The sequence below is a fragment of the Procambarus clarkii genome, chromosome 74, assembly GCF_040958095.1.
Source record: "Procambarus clarkii isolate CNS0578487 chromosome 74, FALCON_Pclarkii_2.0, whole genome shotgun sequence".
Classification (NCBI taxonomy): Eukaryota; Metazoa; Arthropoda; class Malacostraca; order Decapoda; family Cambaridae; genus Procambarus; species Procambarus clarkii.
In genome coordinates, this window is record NC_091223.1 from 14,542,055 (window position 1) to 14,562,410 (window position 20,356).

Below are 20,356 nucleotides of genomic sequence, written 5' to 3' on the forward strand. Positions count from 1 at the left end.
GAGAAAGGGGAAAACGTCTCTGAAGTCACTGTTAAGGGGAGAAAGGGGAACACGTCTCTGAAGTCACTGTTAAGGGGAGAAAGGGGAAAACGTCTCTGAAGTCACTGTTAAGGGGAGAAAGGGGAACACGTCTCTGAAGTCACTGTTAAGGGGAGAAGGGGGAACACGTCTCTGAAGTCACTGTTAAGGGGAGAAGGGGGAACACGTCTCTGAAGTCACTGTTAAGGGGAGAAAGGGGAACACGTCTCTGAAGTCACTGTTAAGGGGAGAAGGGGGAACACGTCTCTGAAGTCACTGTTAAGGGGAACAAACTCTCGCGCGAAAATTTAAAAATTACGTCCAAGTACAGGAGCCGTGAATGGTACCATGGCTTGAATTGTTATGGTCTATACACACTTGTTTCATATAAATGTATATACATCTAAAGCCCTCTCTAACCTGATCCACACCTTGCCCCTACATCCACCCCCAGGGGACACCCTCTCCCCTGCCTCCCCCCCCCGCACCCCTCACTCACACCTAACACCGCTGCAGGAACAAATAATTCACAACCATGACACAGTTCACAGTCGAGGTAAGGTGCATGACTGATGATGGGGGAAGAGGAGGGAAGGTCGACGGTGCAACGAATGACGGTGTGAGGGGGATGGATGCGGGGCTAAAGAGGGGGGGGGGGTGGATAGGGGTATAGCGGAGAGCTGAATGGGAAAAGACGGTGTGGATAGACGGTGCGGAATAAGGAAGAGAAGGGGTGCTGAGGAGCGGGAAAGGGGTTAACAGACCCAAGAGAGAGAGAGAGGAGGGGTGCCACAACGAGACACAGAGGGGGGGGGGGAGGGTGACAGAAGATGGCTAGGGGGGGGGAGGGTGACAGAAGATGGCTAGGGGGGGGGAGGGTGACAGAAGATGGCTAGGGGGGGGGGGGAGGGTGACAAGATGGCTAGGGGGGGGGGGGAGGGGGGAAGTGAGGTTGTCTGAGTACGGAGAGCCAGTGGCCGACGCTCCGACACTCCGACGCTCACCGCGGAGCCGCGCCTCGCCGTACACCAGCCATAATAAAGCCTTACAACCACTAGCACCGTTTATGGCTCCCCACAAACACATCTAAAAATACTATTAAGACCGACTCTGATCCTTCAACTTGATTCACTGGGCTGTTAGTGGCGGAAAACAAGCGGTGGGCTGCATTTCCCCGAGGCGCTGGTGGGTCTTGAAGCCCATATCACATTCTCTCTCTCGCTCTCTCTCTCTCTCAGTCTCTCTCTCTCTCTCTCTCTGTCTCAGTCTCAGTCTCAGTCTCAGTCTCAGTCTCTCTCTCTCTCTCTCTCTCTCTCTCTCTCTCTCTCTCTCTCTCTCTCTCTCTCTCTCTCTCTCTCTCAGTCTCTCTCTCTCTCTCAGTCTCTCTCTCTCTCTCAGTCTCTCTCTCTCTCAGTCTCTCTCTCTCTCAGTCTCAGTCTCTCTCTCTCTCTCTCTGTCTGTCTCTCTCTCTCTCTCTCTCTCTCTCTCTCTCTCTCTCTCTCTCTCTCTCTCTCTCAGTCTCTCTCAGTCTCTCTCTCAGTCTCTCTCTCAGTCTCTCTCTCTCTCTCTCTCTCTCTCTCTCTCTCTCTCTCTCTCACTCTCTTCTAGTCCTTAACACCACTTCGTAAAGCACTTTCACTACCATCAACAGACACCAAATTCTCCCCAAATGTCGCCTCAGCTGAAACCCTGGTGGTGTAGTGGTAATACACTTGCCTTCGTGAACAATTTGACCTGGGTTCGAGCCCTGGCCAGTAAGGATCGATTCGGCTCTAATTCTTAACTGATGGCCCTCCTATAATCGAATACGAGGTGGGTGGTGTACCAGGGGGAGCACTAGTAAGACTTACCATGAGCTACAGCATGGTAAAGCTCTCAGCCTGTTAACGAGAGACAGAACACGAAACAATGGGCATAAATTGGATTAGTTTAGATTTAGGAAAGACTTGGGTAAATACTGGTTCGGTAACAGGGTTGTTGATTTGTGGAACAAATTACCGCGTAACGTGGTGGAGGTGGAGGTCCCTTGATTGTTTCAAGCGTGGGTTGGACATGTATATGAGTGGGATTGGGTGGTTATAGATAGGAGCTGCCTCGTATGGGCCAATAGGCCTTCTGCAGTTACCTTTAATTCTTATGTTCTTATGTTGCAGGGGATGAGTCACAATAACGTGGCTGAAGAATGTTGACCAGACCACACACTAGAAGGTGAAGGGACGACGACGTTTCGGTCCGTCCTGGACCATTCTCAAGTCGAAATAAGATCATTGTCAATGTTCTTATGTTCTTATGAGAGTAACATGTACTCCTGTCCCCACCTGAGTGAAAGAACAAACCTGCGAGAAGAGAGAATGTCTGGCCATGATGAGAGTGATTGCCCAGAAGGGAACAAAATACAGACCAAGAAATCGTGCCTCTCAGAATTAGTGCCTCGAGTTCTCGTCGCTTGCTTCCTCTCCTAACCTTTCCGAGTAAGCCGGAGGACTCGAACAGAAAACGGGAAAGTACACCACTTTTGTGAGCCGATTTCATTTAAAATTACGTCCATTTTTGGCCATAGCGCGCGTACGAGCGAAAAGCGACGTTATTTTTAAGAGGACGGATTGAACAACACCGCTGAACAAACCCTTCTTCCACACCCTAATAGGTCGCATTTTTATGAACGTAATCGACCAATCCATTCAAGACAAAACTTGCAAAATTACCGTTTTCTATGCGAAAGCCGAGACAGGGGCTACTTGGGTTAAACGTATGTTTACGGTTAGGCAAAACTAACTCCATTTTTTTTACGGAGTGGCAAATGGAAAGAGAGTGCAGCCTGCACTCTGCAGGGAGCCGGTCGGCCAAGCGGACAGCACGCTGGACTTGTGATCCTGTGGTCCTGGGTTCGATCCCAGGCGCCGGCGAGAAACAATGGGCAGAGTTTCTTTCACCCTGTGCCCCTATTACCTAGCAGTAAAATAGGTACCTGGGTGTTAGTCAGCTGTCACGGGCTGCTTCCTGGGGGTGGAGGCCTGGTCGAGGACCGGGCCGTTGGGACACTAAAAGCCCCGAAATCATCTCAAGATAACCTCAAGATAACCACACCTTCCTCAAAGTGTTTACCCTCGGAAAGCCCCGAGGGTATTTCTTACAAGTATATAAATAAGAACAAGTACTTATTACTTGTACAAGTACAAGTACTTATTACAAGTACAAGTACTTATTACAAGTACAAGTACAAGTACTTATTACAAGTACTATAAAAAATACCAGTACATTCCTTTATAAATAAGTGCATAGTTTGAAGTAGGGGGTGGGTGGGGGGGGGTATGCTGATAGACTTGTATGTGTTAGTCGTAAGGATATTTTATGTAAAAATATTCATATATGTATGACTGTGTTAGTAAGCGTACTCACGTATTTAAACAACATATTTAATAATAAACACGTTACAATAATTAAAAAAACTTTAATATAGGTTCCTGATTATTTTTTTGTCAGCTACACTATATCTTTCACTGTTGGAATCCCTTCAATAAATCATCTAAATCATTGGGATCGCATAAAAATTATAAATCTGTATTCTCTATAGAACAGACTGGAGAGATACATAATAATTTACACGGAAAATAGTAGAGGGACTGATTCCAATCTACACGTGGAAATAACATCACATGAGACCAGGAGGCATGGCAGGATGTGCAGGATACTCCCCATTGAAGAGCAGAGGTGCAATAGATACTCTGAGAGAGAACTCTATCAACATCAGAGGCCCAAGATTGTTCAACACGCTTCCACTACACATAAGGGACATAACTGGCCGACCCCTCACAGTGTTCAAGACAGAACTATCAACATCAGAGGCCCGAGACTGTTCAACACGCTTCCACTACACATAAGGGACATAACTGGCCGACCCCTCACAGTGTTCAAGAGAGAACTATCAACATCAGAGGGCCGAGACTGTTCAACACGCTTCCACTACACATAAGGGACATAACTGGCAGACCCCTCACAGTGTTCAAGAGAGAACTATCAACATCAGAGGCCCGAGACTGTTCAACACGCTTCCACTACACATAAGGGACATAACTGGCCGACCCCTCACAGTGTTCAAGACAGAACTCGATAAGCACCTCCAAAGGATACCTGATCAACCAGGCTGTGATTCATACGTCAGACTGCGAATAGCCGCGTCCAACAGCCTGGTTGACCAGACCATCAACCAGGAGGCCTGGTCAGAGACCTGGCCTCGCGGACGTTGATCCTTGGAATCATCGACAGATAAATGACACGTATATGAAGATGCTCGTATATGACACGTATATGATGTCTGGGATGCTCCCGGACGCAGGTTCGAATCCTCGTCACGGCCCTTGTGGATTTGTTCATTTGTATATGAAGAGTTAAATATTGCGTGTCAAGAACTAGCAATGTGATACTAAGGTACCTGGTCATTTATACAGCTGCCCTAGACTATATGAAGGGAAGTACAGTGTGTGTCAAGAACTAGCAATGTGATACTAAGGTACCTTGTCATTTATACAGCTGCCCTAGACTATATGAAGGGAAGTACAGTGTGTGTCAAGAACTAGCAATGTGATACTAAGGTACCTGGTCATTTATACAGCTGCCCTAGACTATATGAAGGGAAGTACAGTGTGTGTCAAGAACTAGCAATGTGATACTAAGGTACCTTGTCATTTATACAGCTGCCCTAGACTATATGAAGGGAAGTACAGTGTGTGTCAAGAACTAGCTATGTGATACTAAGGTACCTGGTCATTTATACAGCTGCCCTAGACTATATGAAGGGAAGTACAGTGTGTGTCAAGAACTAGCAATGTGATACTAAGGTACCTGGTCATTTATACAGCTGCCCTAGACTATATGAAGGGAAGTACAGTGTGTGTCAAGAACTAGCTATGTGATACTAAGGTACCTGGTCATTTATACAGCTGCCCTAGACTATATGAAGGGAAGTACAGTGTGTGTCAAGAACTAGCTATGTGATACTAAGGTACCTGGTCATTTATACAGCTGCCCTAGACTATATGAAGGGAAGTACAGTGTGTGTCAAGAACTAGCAATGTGATACTAAGGTACCTGGTCATTTATACAGCTGCCCTAGACTATATGAAGGGAAGTACAGTGTGTGTCAAGAACTAGCTATGTGATACTAAGGTACCTGGTCATTTATACAGCTGCCCTAGACTATATGAAGGGAAGTACAGTGTGTGTCAAAAAGCTAGCTACGTGATGTTAAAAAATCCCCATCACACAGGATGGTTAGTCATACAGAGGCATGTGATGGGCAGTCTGCACTGGCAGACTCTGGGTCCATTATGAGGAGCTCCTATGGACTAAACTTAAAATTCTAGGGTCAGACATCTTCACATTTCACATAGTGACTTTCATAGGAGACTGAAGCCTCATATTTGGTAATGTCACGTTCAGCAGTCCACTTGTCAAGTCTTTGAGCAAGAACTAAGTCACAGTCAACATTATATTACCGAATGCTCAATTATCGAGCGTTTTAAAATAACAGGCACGAGATACTAGGACATTTTTGTGACCATTTACTAGAACTAGAAGTTCTTATAGTACACACGCAGTTTGTTAGTGCAGGTTAATACACTACTCGCATCCCATGTATAACCAACCATCCTCACCGATATGTGAAACAAGCCACTTTTAAGCAGACGAGGAGTCACACTAACGTGACTGAAATATGTTGACCAAACCACACACTAGAAAATGAAGGGACGACGACGTTTCGGTCCGTCCTGGACCATTCTCAAGTCGATTGAGAATGGTCCAGGACGGACCGAAACGTCGTCGTCCCTTCACCTTCTAGTGTGTGGTCTGGTCAACCCCTGATCAAATCCATGACAATATAGCAGAACCTATAATATTCCTTGATATATGTAAATGATCTGAATAAGGTGGATTTATATCAACTGCGGCTGTTGGAAACTGAAGTCATAAACGCACGAGGATTGTGAAGATGTAATACTGCTTGCTTCAGTCTCAGGCCAGAGACATGGCTACACATTAACACTTCAACCCAGATAAATGTGATAAAAATTGGTGGAGATAAGATCCATTTATCAGCATTAATCCATAGCGGACAGCACGCTGGACTTGTGATGCTGTGGTCCAGGGCTCGATCCCGGGCGCCGGCGAGAAACAATAGACAGAGTTCCTTTCACCCCTATGCCCCTATTACCTAGCAGTAAAATAGGTACCTGGGTGTTAGTCAGTTGTCACGGGGAAGTGGGGGTGGAGGCCTGGTCGAGGACCGGGCCGCGGGGATACTAAAGCCCCGAAATCATCTCAAGATAACCTCAAGATCTCAAGATGAAATGAAAGACACACACCCACACCCTGAAGATCACCTTCACCAACATGAACAATAAAATAAGATAGATCCTCGTGTAATTAACAAGGGGCACAAACCAGACCCCAGTTTCCGGTAGTTACGTAAACAAACACCTATATTGGCAGCACAGGTCAAATTCCCTCCCCCCTCAAGGTCCACCAGAGGCGCTCAAGATGCTGGAGGAGGAGGAGGAAGAAGGTGGGTGGTTACCTTGAGATGATTTCGGGGGTTTCTAGTATCCCCGTGGCCCGGTCCTCGACCAGGCCTCCACCCCCCTAGGAAGCAGCCCGTGACAGCTGACTAACACCCAGGTACCTATTTTACTGCTAGGTAACAGGGGGCATAGGGTGAAGGAAACTCTGCCCAATGTTTCTCGCCGGCGCCTGGGATCAAACCCTGGACCACAGGATCACGTGCCCAGCGTGCTGTCCGCTCGGCCGACCGGCTCACCGTGGTGGGAGGGGGGTAAGGTATAGCACCTTGTGAGAGCGTCGTCCAAGTCGTATCTCGTTAGTTTTTATTGTGGCGCGGGTGTGTGGAGGAGTACTTGAGGGCACTCACACGTATTGATTCCGCCCGCCCTCCGCCCAAATAAACCCCGCCGCCTTCACACCTTCTCTTCCTCCTCCTCCTCCTCCTCCTCAGCCGCGACCAACAACAACATCCCTCACGCCCCCCCCCCCCCCTTCCTCCTCTTCCATCCCAGTGTCCGTGGGTTATGGAAGAGAGGCCGGGGAGGGTGGTGGTGGTGGGGACCAGGTTTCCAGGTCTGCTCGCTCTCTTATGATACACCTTCCACAAGCCTCCTCTACTGCTCTACACTATACGGCTTACACTCTCTCGCTGCAGAGCGCCTGTACGCTCACACCTCCCCTCTCACTGTGGACAGACAGACAGACAGACAGACAGACAGACAGACAGAGACAGACAGACAGAGAGAGAAAGTCCGTCTCTCAGGGTCTCGCGTCTCTGCCATAATTCTCACTATGATGATCTCGCCTTTAAGTCGTGCCGTATGAGAATGACAGAATCTGACGGAACATTTCCACTACATGGGACAATAAATATCACAAGAGCAACCCGAAGAAGCGAAGGAGGGGGGAGGAGGAATTGGAGGAGGAAGAGGAATTAGAGGAAGTGGAGGAAGAAGCGACTACCCCTGACCAAGCTGACAAGGAGTTTGGCGACTCTAAACTGTTTCGGGAACTTATTGACCTTATCACAGGTCCAGTGTCATGCCAGTCAAGTCCAGATTTATTCATGTGGTCTTAGCCTCTCCGCCTCCCCAAACCCCTCCATCCCCAGCACCCCCTACAACCCCCTCCCCAGAGGACGAGACGCACAAACACAAACAAATACATACACAAACATACATCACCGAAAAAAATGTTTTTTGGTCTCGTTATGGTAACTACTTTAAGGTACCAAGAACTCCCAGAAAAAAAACGCCCCAAAAAATGAAACAATGTTTAACGCAGGTAATAGTTCCCAAAGTTCAGAACGCCTTAATTAATTCAGAAAGAGTTGACCAACCATCTGCCAAGCTTACGACTTGGACGGAAGAAACGGGGTCACAACTGAGAATACAACCTACATTTTCATCTTTTTTAAAAACAAAGAAACTTTCCTCATCGTACAAGTGCAAGGGAGAGGGGGGAACAAGTATACATTTGAGCGGCGCGCAACAGCCATTCCTTCAGGCCAACTCGGGTCGGGCACTCAAAGAGTTTGGCCATCCAGTCCGCTATTATAGTTGGGGACACCAACAGCGTCCGTTTTCTTTCTCAAACCTTCCTATGTCGAACACTTCTCTCTCACACACCAACAGCATCCGTTTTCTTTCTCAAACCTTCCCCCTGTTATGTCGAACACTTCTCTCTCTCACACCAGCAGCGTCCGTTTTCTTTCTCAAACCTTCCCCTGTTATGTCGAACACTTCTCTCTCACACACCAACAGCGTCCGTTTTCTTTCTCAAACCTTTCCCCTGTTATGTCGAACACTTCTCTCTCACACACCAACAGCGTCCGTTTTCTTTCTCAAACCTTTCCCCTGTTATGTCGAACACTTCTCTCTCTCACACCAGCAGCGTCCGTTTTCCATCTAAAATCTAAAAAAATTAGATTTTGGCACTTAAGTAACGTATCTATCATAAATCATTATGCCGGCATTAACGCTTGTGACTGAAACACTTGTATGTTCCGACACTACTTGCGAGGTAGAGAAGAGGGAGCCTAGCTAGGGACAGGGAGTCAAGTGTCTAGGGTGAAGCACTCAACTCTGTCTAGAACGGAAGGGTTAAAATGAAGAGTGGACGCTAGAGGGATTCTCAGCAGTTTAGCTGTTTATCTTATAATGTCGTGTTTGCGTGAACCAAACACGCAGCATTGCGTGTTTATGGCGGGGCGGGAGGAGTGGGGTGTACTCCTTACTGCGTAGGTTTGTGCATGTTGGAGTTTAAATCTATGCGTCTAACCTCACTTCACCGTAGTCATTGATAGGTAAACATTTCTAATGTCACTGTGATTATATTTTTCTGTAAGAGACAATAGAGAGGTCGGGGTATAGGAGGTCTGGGCCGCCGGACCCCTGGAGTACAGATAGTCTGGTTATACATACTGTAAAGAGGCAATAGCTTGAGGGGGGGCGCGACCTGCACTCTGCTGGGAGATCAATATGCCAGACCACTGTGGTTTATAGAGTAGGCTCGCACATGATGCTTCCCCCAACCTTGGTTCTCGCCCTTACTCCTGCCACGCCCATCCTCACTCCTTGGTATGCGCTTTCCCTAGGAGGTTTGTACCTTTAGAGGGGCTTTCCTCGTTCTGAATCTAGCAGTTCTCTCTCTTTTGCAAGTGGCATTACTCTTCTCACCCCTCCTCTTCTCCCAACCCCCTACTTCTCCTTCTCCTGGTATTCACCTGATTCCCTCTCCTCTTTCTCTTTCTGACCCCTTTTCTTTATGACTCCTCCTCCTCCTCATCCTAATGACCCTGTTTTTGTTACCTTTATATTTTTTTTAGATTCATTCCATTAGACACTGAGCCATTCCCGAAGTTTGCTCAGGTCATCCAATATCATTTTGGAGACACTCTCATTCGTCATTACACTCGTCAACATTGCATCATCTGCAACCTCCGATGTGTAGCACTACTCTAGATTTCCCCAGACAGGTCGTTGACATAGATCAGCAACAGTATGGGGCTGATGACTGACCCTTGCCGGAGCCTGTCGTTATGAGGACACTCCGGGTTATATTAGCCGGATTTTGTAGTTTATACATCAGTCTTATGATCAAAACACACTGGTTATTTAGGAATGTTCTGTACTTGGAATTACAGTACTAATCTGTCTATCTGTCTCGAGCATGTGTGTGTGTGTGTGTGTGTGTGTGTGTGTGTGTGTGTGTGTGTGTGTGTGTGTGTGTGTGTGTGTGTGTGCGTGTGCGTGTGCGTGTGTGGGTGGGTTTACTATTTTTGCCTGCAAAATCGAGCTATTACCTCTTAGACCAGTTACTGCCCTTCCTCAAGATGCAACCCACAACAGTTGCGTATCTCTCGGGTATCTATTTACTGCTAGGTGAACAGGTACATCAGATGAAAGAAAACATGCCTATCTGTGTCTGTCCCACACGGGGGGATCAAACAAGGTATCCTGGATTGCGAGTAGAGGGCATATATAGACGACTGTACTACGGGACCCATACGATGTGATAATACCACCTCCATATATACATGAGCGTGTGTACTGAATACATGTGTGCTCAAGATAATGGAGGAAGGGGGGGGGGTGGTTCCGTCGTCAGCAGGCGACTCCAGGAGCGTCTGGCCCTACCACTCCCAAGTCCACCATCCGCCCAAGACTCTCTCCATTACCAACCGAGCGAAATAGCGGCAGAAGGTGTCGTTGTATCTCATTTACATTCCCAAGTGAAGCCGAGCCTAACCGGTTCCCACATCCGGGCGGGAACCAAGGCGTAATCCCACACCACGGAGAGCTGATGAGCTCAATAAGGCTTCCTACGCCCCCTCTCCCCACCCCCGACACGTGTACTCCCGCCTCCGCCGGGCTAGTAGGCTAAATTGGCGGATTAGAGGCGCTATATGAAACCTGCCAACTCGGTCTGATTTCACGCGCGGCCTCCCCGGATTGACGCCCTGTTGGGGATGAGATAGGATGACAGGAGGGAGTGGTATAAACATGGAGGAGTCCGCAGTCTCTCTGAGAGACAGACGGCACCGCTCCTGTGCCAGGTAAGTCTACTACGGGCTCACCATGGCCCGTGCTACTTGGAACTTGTTCAGAGTAGCTGAATCCATAACAACAACATCCGCAGTCTCTCACAAGTTACAGCCCCGCTCCTGTGCCAGGTAAATCTACTACGGGCTCACCATGGCCCGTGCTACTTGGAACTTGTTGTTCCCAGTAGCTGAATCTTAAACAACAACAACGCAGTCTCTACAAGGAGAGGGAGTATGAAGTACTAAACCTTTCACGACGTTTCCATCCGTCCTAAACCCTTATCAAGGTATTAGTATCCCCTATTTTGTCATATGAGTGAGTAAATAAATATTTCCATCCACGTTATTGCTACTCATCTCTACATACTAAATACTGAAAGAATCTAAAAGGACTTGGTGACTAGTACACTAGTTTATTGAAGATTGAGAGAAATGGCGCATTAGTAGAAGCATATTAAAGCTAGGTAAGTTAATTATCAGGCGAAAGCTCTTAGCCATTACGACTGTTTCACTTGGAAGAGATATGAAGACATCCCTTCCTATCGAGTCCTTCCTTCTTACTGAAGAGATATCCTCTGTCCTATTGAGGAAAGGACAGAGGATAGGAAAGTGTGATTGAAACACAACAATGACAGGCTCTTAGTGAAGTATGCGAGAGTTATTCATGTGATGACGATACATGATGGGAAACTTTTTTGCCCTATAATATTATATACATATATGTATATAATGTACTGTGGTGAGCGTGGTACTCCGGAGCTGGAGCCCCCAGAGGCAGTTCGCTCTTGCCTTCAACCTCGTTCTGACCATTCCTGCGACGGAGCTGGAACTAATCGTATTGACGTTTGCCTTTCCACTGGAGACTTTCGGCGCCGTGGAGAGAAGGAGGGGGGGACCTGCTGCATGGGTAACAGCTTCTAACCCATATCAACCTACCCAGGCTTTAAGCCCTAGAGAGGCCACTTGCAGACCGACAACCAGAGTAATTCCATAGTCTTTTGAGACCGATGGAAGCCTACTACTACCACCATGTACCTAATTGTTAGATCACAGTACTCGGTCTAATATGCATGCCCGATTTGCCTAATAGGCAGAGTGATTTTTGTTATTTAAAACAAAAGTTTCCAATTGGTTTACTTGAATTAATATTTTATATTATATTAATAACATAAATTGCTGAATTAGTTATGTTAGTTTATAGTAGGTTAACATAGGTTAGGTTAGGTAGAGAAGGTTTGGTCATGTTTCTACGTTAATTTGAACTCAAACTAAAAAAAAGGGAATTCTAATGTAATGGAAAGCTATCATTTCATAAGATAAAAAATATATATAATTACAGGAAAACTTGGCTTATTAGGCAAATCGGGCCTTGCATAGTAGGCCAAGTAGTGAGTTCTGGCTATCAGGTACGACATTGTGTACATATACACACACACACACACATTTCCAAGTGATTACAATATCGTTACCGAGTATTGGGTAAAATATTTACGTATAAGAATTGGATTTTGGGATGATGGAACATAATTGAATGACAATCTGCCAATTCATGCAGGGCAAACCCAGCAAAACTATTGTTTACTGTCTTCTGAAGATGAGATACACCCGGTGTTAAATTATAATTTATCTGGGACGAAAAAGGTTAAAGACATTTTGTCATTTCATCACTTTGTGATCAAATAACATAGCTTCATTAAAGGACATACATCTTCATAAAGTCCTCCGTTAAAGACATACTCGGATTTGAGGGAAGGCAACACATAAAAGTCGTGTCTGGTAATCAAATTGATTTTGTAGATTTTGATACGATGTAGAATGTGAATGATGTAGACGTTTGCCCATGACTTTAGGTACTGTATGTTCTAGCTCTATATGTAAATCCAACATTATGTTTGTAACTCATCTTCTGTGTATGTACTTTTACCTGAATTTGAATTTTGAATTTGAATTTTGAATTTGAATTTTGAATTTGAATTTTGAATTTTGAATTTTGATTTTGAATTTTGATTTTGAATTTTGATTTTGAATTTTGAATTTTGATTTTGAATTTTGATTTTGAATTTGAATTTTGAATTTTGAATTTGAATTTTGAATTTTGAATTTTGAATTTTGATTTTGAATTTTGAATTTGAATTTTGAATTTGAATTTTGAATTTTGAATGTTGAATTTGATTTTGAATTTTGAATTTGAATTTGATTTTGAATTTGATGTATCACTATCCCTAGTATATCTAGACATTCTTGAATACTTTGTACCAATAGGTGCTACTACACCAGTCCGTCCTCTCTAGATGTCACAACGGACAGAAAATAATGTATTAAATTGTCCGAACCTAACCTAACGTAACCGATGGAGCCAACGCACAGAAAATGTAAATGTCTGCGAGCCGCTATGATATATTGTACATCATATTTTGTTCCGTGGAGATTTTTACGTCAAAATGCGATGAGTTATTCGACAGGAAAGATTGCGCTCCTGTTTTTCTTTCAGAATTTACTTTCTTTACCATGTTACACTTAAACACGAAATTACACTACTGCCAATTATCAAACAAAATTCAATGTTTCAATATTTTTGCAATTACAAATTCAAATAAATCGTTTTCTATTGCATTTAAATGTTAAAGCCAATAAGAATAATTGTCTTGTCTCTCCGGCAGATGGCAACACCGGAGGCGAACCTGACGGGCGTGCGCGGGTCCGGGGACGTGAGCCCCGGGCATGCCCCGCCTCGACACCTCCACAACTTCAACACCTTCCAGTTCGTATCCCAGTTGGTCTCCGCCACGCCCCCGTACCTCTTCAACATGTCGGCGCCATTCCCAGGCAACTTCTTCAGTGACCTACTGCGTCGCATGGCTCCCCGCGCGGGCACGCCCGGGCTGCCCCCTGATCAGACCCTGCAGCAGCACATCCGGGCGGCCCTGCTGGCCAAGAGCGCACCCCCTCCCCCGCCCTCGCTGCCGCCCACGGTCATGCCGCCGCCGCTGGACCTGGCCGCAGCCACCCACCGCTCGCCAGGCCCGCCGCAGCACCATCATGAGAAGGGCATCAAACGCTCGCTCTTCTCAGACGTGTCGGCGCTCAGCTCTAGCGAGGACGAGGGCGGCGCCAAGAGACCCCGCCTGGAGAGTGAGGGGCGGGAGGCAGACAAGCACCCCCCTGAGGGCCTGCCTGCCCCCTTCCTCATGCAGGCGCCATTCCTGCCCACTTCAATACCCCCTCCACACGACATACTCAGCCCATGGTCCGCTAGGGCGTCGCTCCTCCGCCCGCAGGTGCCCATGGCTGCCCATGTGCCGCCCACGCCCCTGGACCCATACCGTCTCCTGCTGGACCTGCGACTGGCCGGCCAGCTGCGCACCATGGCCGCCACACAGGCTCTCCACAATAAAGACACTCCTATAGGTGGAGGGGGCGGGGGCGGGCTGAGCCTCCACCCACCCATATCTTCCGCCCACTCGCCCCTCACATCGCACAAGTCTCTCTCCTCACGCAACTCGCCGCCCCTGCAGGAGTCACGCTCCCCACGGGACGACCCGCCCCCGGTGTCCGGGCCAGGTAGTATGGGCGTCCTACACGGCGGCGACGACAGAGTGTCCGCCTTCCACCCGCCCTCACGCCCACACCCCGACCCGGCCGACACCAGCGATGAGGACACAGGTGACCGCCGCAGCTGTAGCCGGAGCAGCAGCGGCAGCGGCAGCAGCAGTGCCAGGGAGGGGCTGGGGCCTCAGTACATCTTTAAGCACCTCACTCAGATATACCGCACCATCGACGGTCACAAGGTAGAGGGCAGCGAGGGTGTCGACGACCACCGCCACGACGAGGGCCGCAAGGACGCGCCCCCGGGCTCTCCTGACGGCAGCAGGGGAGGCAGCCGGAGTGACGGCCGTGCCGAGGGACAGCCCCAACAGGAGTCTCGATCAGATGTGGGGCGCGACGACGGCCGTACCAAGGAGGGTTGATGGCCGTCCATGTGGTGGACCCCGTTTCAGTCAACACCGTGGGAGGGAGCCCGTGGGCCCCCCTACCACCCCACGGGGGCCCCCACAGCCTCCTACACACCCACGGGTGTATAATACAATACATGTTGCCAAAAGAAACCCGGAGCCAAAGCTCGCCTTTCATGATACATCCTCACTTTCTCACCTTCAATGTCATACTATTGTTTGTCATCATTTGCGCTTCAATGTTTTACTGAGTTCATCGTGCTGACGTCTGTGACGTCACGGAAACAACGCGCTCCCCTTTGGAAATAATCTCGCTAGTTATTCAGTGTTCAGTGTATAGCCCACTAAGAGAAATAAATGTCCGTTTTTATTACTTTCATCCATTTTTTGATCATTCTTTAGATGCCAAAAAAGTAGTGTAGATGTATAGAGATCCTTATGTATATGAATTATGTCTCCCATGTACGCCAGACAGCCGGATGTGATGGGCTTACTGGAGGCTTACCGGAGGCATACGCACCTTTAGCAAGGGACGAGAAACAGGCTGTCACGGGCCAGATCTAACGAATTTACGTCACACACTTTCAATGCATTCTGGAATACTGTGCTTGCTTCCCACAATCAGGCAACTCTTGTCTGTTGGCTGAACCTACCGGCCCTGAGGTCACTAAGCCTGCATGGCTTGGTGGATGTGACATCAGAGCTAGGTCATATCCTGAGTTACCTGTGCATGCCTGGCTGCCCCCCCCCCCCTTACTCTACCCTAGACTCGGCCTTTTCAGACTTTCATAAGCTAAATCTAGTTCTTCCTATCACGTGGGAAATCAGCAAAGCTTAGTACCTGTGAACGAGTGTTTTAATTGACCAAACTGTGAAGAACTATCGAGCTATTGAAGTCGTAATTTTAAACTATAGCAGCTAATGTTTCATGGACTATCTTGCAGTGATATTACAAATATAAACTGATGCTTCCGCATTAATTGGAATTATACCCAATTATAATTCTGTTTTGCGTTTAGCCTATGAAAAAGAATATTGAGACGAATACAAAGAATAGCGTCCGCAACACAACGGATGTAAACAAGGTCAACTTCAAGTATGTTTATTGAGATAAGCAATAAATACATCTCAAAGGGATAGAGTAGCTTAGGCTATTTCTACCCCCACAGGATGTAAACAATGCCCGAGTCCGTGAGTATGCTTCTCTGCAAGTTATTTTTTAAGACTGACGCTAAAAAAGTGTTACTTCTGCTTCATAGATATATAAAATACATCAATGGCTACTGAATTCCAGATATTCTTTGCTACATGTATGAAAACGTACACTATAAATGAACACTTCAGAGGCTATCACCAAAACGTGGCTAAAAGAACAAACCCCAACGTTAAAACAAAGTTGTTGCTACACACAGAGATCACACTAACGTGATGCATCAAATGAACAAATCCACAAGGGCCGTGACGAAGATTCGAACCTGCGTCCGGGTTCGAATTTTACCCTGTCATAGCTCAGTCGATTAAGGCAGTGTCTGGGATGCTCCTGGACGCAGGTTCGAATCCTCGGATACCATCCATGGCCTTGCAGAAATCTGGAATCACCAGCCACGTTTCTTCAAAACTACCGGTAACTCTGTTGGTAATCCAATCCAACCTGGCCGTGTAATTACATGCTATAGTTAGCAGTAGCGTTGTGCCAAGCAGTAATGAGAGCATGTCGATGAGTCTGTGTACTCACCTTTCTGGAACAATAAGACTCGACGTTATGAGGCTTGTCTACCAGCATAGGCTACTCAAATTAATAATAAGGCATTATAACTTTTGCCATCGTTCTTAGCTAAATTTGAGATGAGTTTCCAAATAATGCATTAAGATTTTAATTCACACACTAGGATTCAAAATAAGAATAAAACAACTGCACTGACCATAAGACGTTAATTTGCATACTACTACTTCTGTACAGGTATTCGTCTCATCTGCCTTGAAAAGCGGCCACCAGAGCATATGACGCCAAAGTTAAAATACCAGGATGTCTCAAACAAATGTATACACATTTCAGGAAAGGACACTATTTTTGACTGAATAAAACATATAATTCAGAGAAAACAATGCTTTGTGTCACGTGGTCCACTAGAAGAGGTATTCAAACATTGACAACGGCGAACAGAGCTGAAACAACCCGATGAGGTTATGTTGAGATGATTTCGGGGCTTTAGTGTCCCCGCGGCCCGGTCCTCAACCAGGCCTCCACCCCCAGGAAGCAGCCCGTGACAGCTAACACCCAGGTACCTATTTTACTGCTAGGTAACAGGGGCATAGGCTGAAAGAAACTCTGCCCATTGTTTCTCGCCGGCTCCTGGGATCGAACCAGGGACCACAGGATCACAAGCCCAGTGTGCTGTCCGCTCGGCCGACCAGCTCCCCAGGTGATTATACTGGGATGATTATACAGGACAGGTTTCCCCACAGATTAAGCTTCGAATCCACTGAACTCCAGTCAGTGGGGAGGGGAATGGGGGAGGTGGTACTCAACACTTCCTCTTCTTGCTGTCCACCAGTCCAGATAAATAGCAGTAGTATCTATAGTTAAGCTCATCTTCATGCACCTGATGAATAATAAGGCATCAGGTTGCATCACTCGTGGGAGCACATTGGGTGGTTCAAGAACTAATTTGGATAATGAATACCAATTTTTCATCAAAGTGTGTATATATTATTTTGAGAAATCCTGTATATTAAAGTTACTAGCTTGATGTCGGCTTATAAAAGACAATCAGTGTCTTGCAATCAGTTTTCACAGGCTTCCAAATGTCCAAGATATACTCCGGTGAACACGAGAAAAAAGTCGCCATTCGAAATTCAGCCCATATTAAAAAAAAAGAAATTGTAAACATAAAAGAGCATTTATACATATTTTTTATGTAATGGAAGTTACAGTGTAGGCTTTATGGACCCCCTTGCACCCACGTTAACAAATCTTCAATGTAAACATTGGTTGTAAGGGTCAAGCACAGTGTCGGTTGCTAATGAGACATGTCTGTGGTCACATTACTCACGACCTTAATATTACAACACACATCGAACCCTTTGCATGCACACATTCATAGAGGGAACTTTTAGCTGGATTATCGACAGCCCGTGTTTACCACCCAGCCTTTGTTATATTTTAAAACATTTTTCAATGGCTCATTCCTTAGTAACTATACTGAGATTGTGAACAGAGGTCGACGTGTCTTGTGCTGTGAATGCATTGTCGCCATTAATACTGGAACCACCGATATGGTTCATAACGCGAAAAATGACATTATAAACTGGCTGTGGACCCAGCGGCAGTTGAAGTGTTTGTTTACCTGTGAGGCGTGGCCGCGTGGGCGCCACTTGCAACGGCCCAATAGGAAAGAATAACCAGGGGCTCAAGACTAGATACCCCTACTAGCCCTCAACGCCATTCCTCGTAATCGCGTAAAAATAAAAATAATCTCGCTCGAATGACGACTTGCTCTCGTAACAATTCTTTAGTATGTACATAGCCTTTCCCCTTTTTCGATGCTTTCATGTCTCTTAGCCTATTATATGGCCGAGACGCGCGCCCGCTTCTCGGGGGTCGGGGTGAAACCGGCTACCGCTGGGGACGTGAACCCCACGAACCACCTCCTCGTCTTACGCCCGTCGTAGTCACTAAGATTACATAAGAATTGCACTGAAGAGTATGTTTGAACAGCCTCATCTTGGGATAAATGAGAATGGCCCAGTCACCACTGGTGGGGGTAACGAGGCTACTGGCAACCTAATATGTTAATTGTAATTAACATTAAATACAATAAGCTTACCTCACTCGGTAAATACATGTAATGGCTACCACCTAAACATTTATTTAGTAACATCAAGATGCATGAATGTTGTCTAAATTTAATTCAGTGTCCTAGAAAGCACCAAGAATGCAGCCACTGGCGGCTCAAGAGGTTCTCAGTGGTAACTGGACCAGTTCACTAGCCCCTTCCAAGACGCTTAATTCTGGTGCTTTTCATCGTAACGTTCATAGTGATTGTGACTTCCGTTTTGCCGCCGCTGCAGTAGTGTGACGGAAACGTCCCAAGAACTCTTAGATGAGATGGGTGCCCCCATCCCCCCCCCCCTTCCCCCGGCCGACCCTCCAGTTGCAGGGGCCCGCCCGGTCATGTGTGTTTGTGTACATCTTCTCCAGTCAGTATTAGGGAAACTGTGTGTTTACGTAAGAAAACAACAGGTGACTGCCAGTCAGTCTGCCCATTCCCCCAGAGGGCAAAACATGCTCGAATAACGTCGAATCGACGTCGCTTGCCCCAACATGATCCCCCCCCCCCACTCCCCCCTCTGGGCTTTGGCAGCACCTGGAATTTATACATCTATCGCCATATAGAACCATAAACATTTTAATCCTTACACAATGAAATCACAATAGCGTGATATGTCTATGAGAAAATATACAGAGGTCTCATGGGCAAGTTGGGTGTGTAGGAGGTGGACCCCAAGACGATAGTTCCACCCCACAGCCCTTACTCCGAAGATTTTCCCAGTTGAATCCTTCTCTTGGCGCAACAGATAAGGAGTAATGTTAGTTATGGACTAGTGTTCACTATTAGTTCATGACTTAAGTAATAACAAAGCTTTCTCATCATCTATATAACTCTTTATCATCTACGTATCTCCCAAATCAAAACTACTGATATTTAACCCAACATGTAAAACGGTTAATAGTTCGTGCAATGTTCAAGAAACGACTGTGCTACATAATTGGTATTAAACACCTATGCATAATAAATTTTAAATTTACTAGTAAGTGATCGTACCTGTGTCTGAAGTAAACTCTGTATATTGTTGTCTTGTTTCTCATGTAAATAACAGAGGACGAATTTGAAGACCTTTGTTTTATTTAGCCTCGCCCCTAGTGTAAGTTATATATCTATCTCATATTTCTTTCTCTTACACCGTCTGTCTGCCTCTCGCTCTCTCTGAAAATAACCACAATAAAACACCTTATATCCTAGTACTACAGTAATGAATCAAAATGCATCGTACAATATGGCACTAAAACAACCCAGCCTAGTTGCCAGATATATTTAACCTTTGCATAATGTACAAAACAATGTTTACCTTCCTAGACGCCAAAGTTAAACATGCATATCAATAAACACTACAATCCACACATAATTTACTTTAAAAGACGGAATAAGTAAAGACGCTTTACTAAACCCCAAAATCAATCCGTATAGCCATCCTCTAACCAAATCTCAGTCACTACTTAGGAAATCCTCCTTCAATCTTCCACTGCCTATCTCAAAACCCACCTTGAGCCTTCCACTGCCTATCTCAAAACCCACCTTGAGCCTTCCACTGCTTATCTAAAAACCCACCTTGAGCCTTCCACTGCTTATCTAAAAACCCACCTTGAGCCTTCCACTGCTTATCTAAAAACCCACCTTGAGCCTTCCACTGCCTGTCTCAAAACCCACCTTGAGCCCTCCACTGCCTATCTCTTCCACAGCCACATCTATGGCGATGACATGCGCCATCAAGTGTAACAGTAAATTAACAAAAACAGACCCTCAAAATCAACTGATAAAAAACAACCGCACAATATCAATCTCAATGCACAATATCACAGGAACGTGATATTTCTATGAGAAACTATTGAGGTCATACAATGAGATCGAACTAGCATTCCCAGGACCCAGTCCTGTTGGTAGTGCCCGTGTCAGAGAGGTCCAGGGATGCGGGTTCGATTATACGGCTTCAATATTCATTC

General features: G+C 46.3%; 2 protein-coding genes across 3 annotated transcripts in view; one reads left to right on the plus strand and one right to left on the minus strand.

Moving 5' to 3' along the window:
• Positions 1-18,487, plus strand: part of LOC123767343 (basic salivary proline-rich protein 2) — a 65,024-nt gene extending 46,537 nt beyond the window's left edge. Inside the window, exon 2 of the mRNA XM_045756953.2 lies at positions 13,282-18,487. Coding sequence (XP_045612909.1) covers positions 13,282-14,589 — 1,308 coding nt within the window. The 3' untranslated portion in view covers positions 14,590-18,487. The remainder of the gene's footprint in view (positions 1-13,281) is intronic.
• Positions 1-20,356, minus strand: part of LOC123767342 (uncharacterized) — an 89,642-nt gene that overhangs the window by 63,560 nt on the left and 5,726 nt on the right. The window contains exon 2 of one of the 2 annotated variants that reach the window (XM_069312980.1): positions 19,401-19,562. The exons of the other annotated variant lie outside the window; for it this stretch is intronic. The gene's annotated coding sequence lies outside the window, so the exon portion shown is untranslated. The remainder of the gene's footprint in view (positions 1-19,400; positions 19,563-20,356) is intronic. 2 annotated transcript variants of the gene reach the window in all.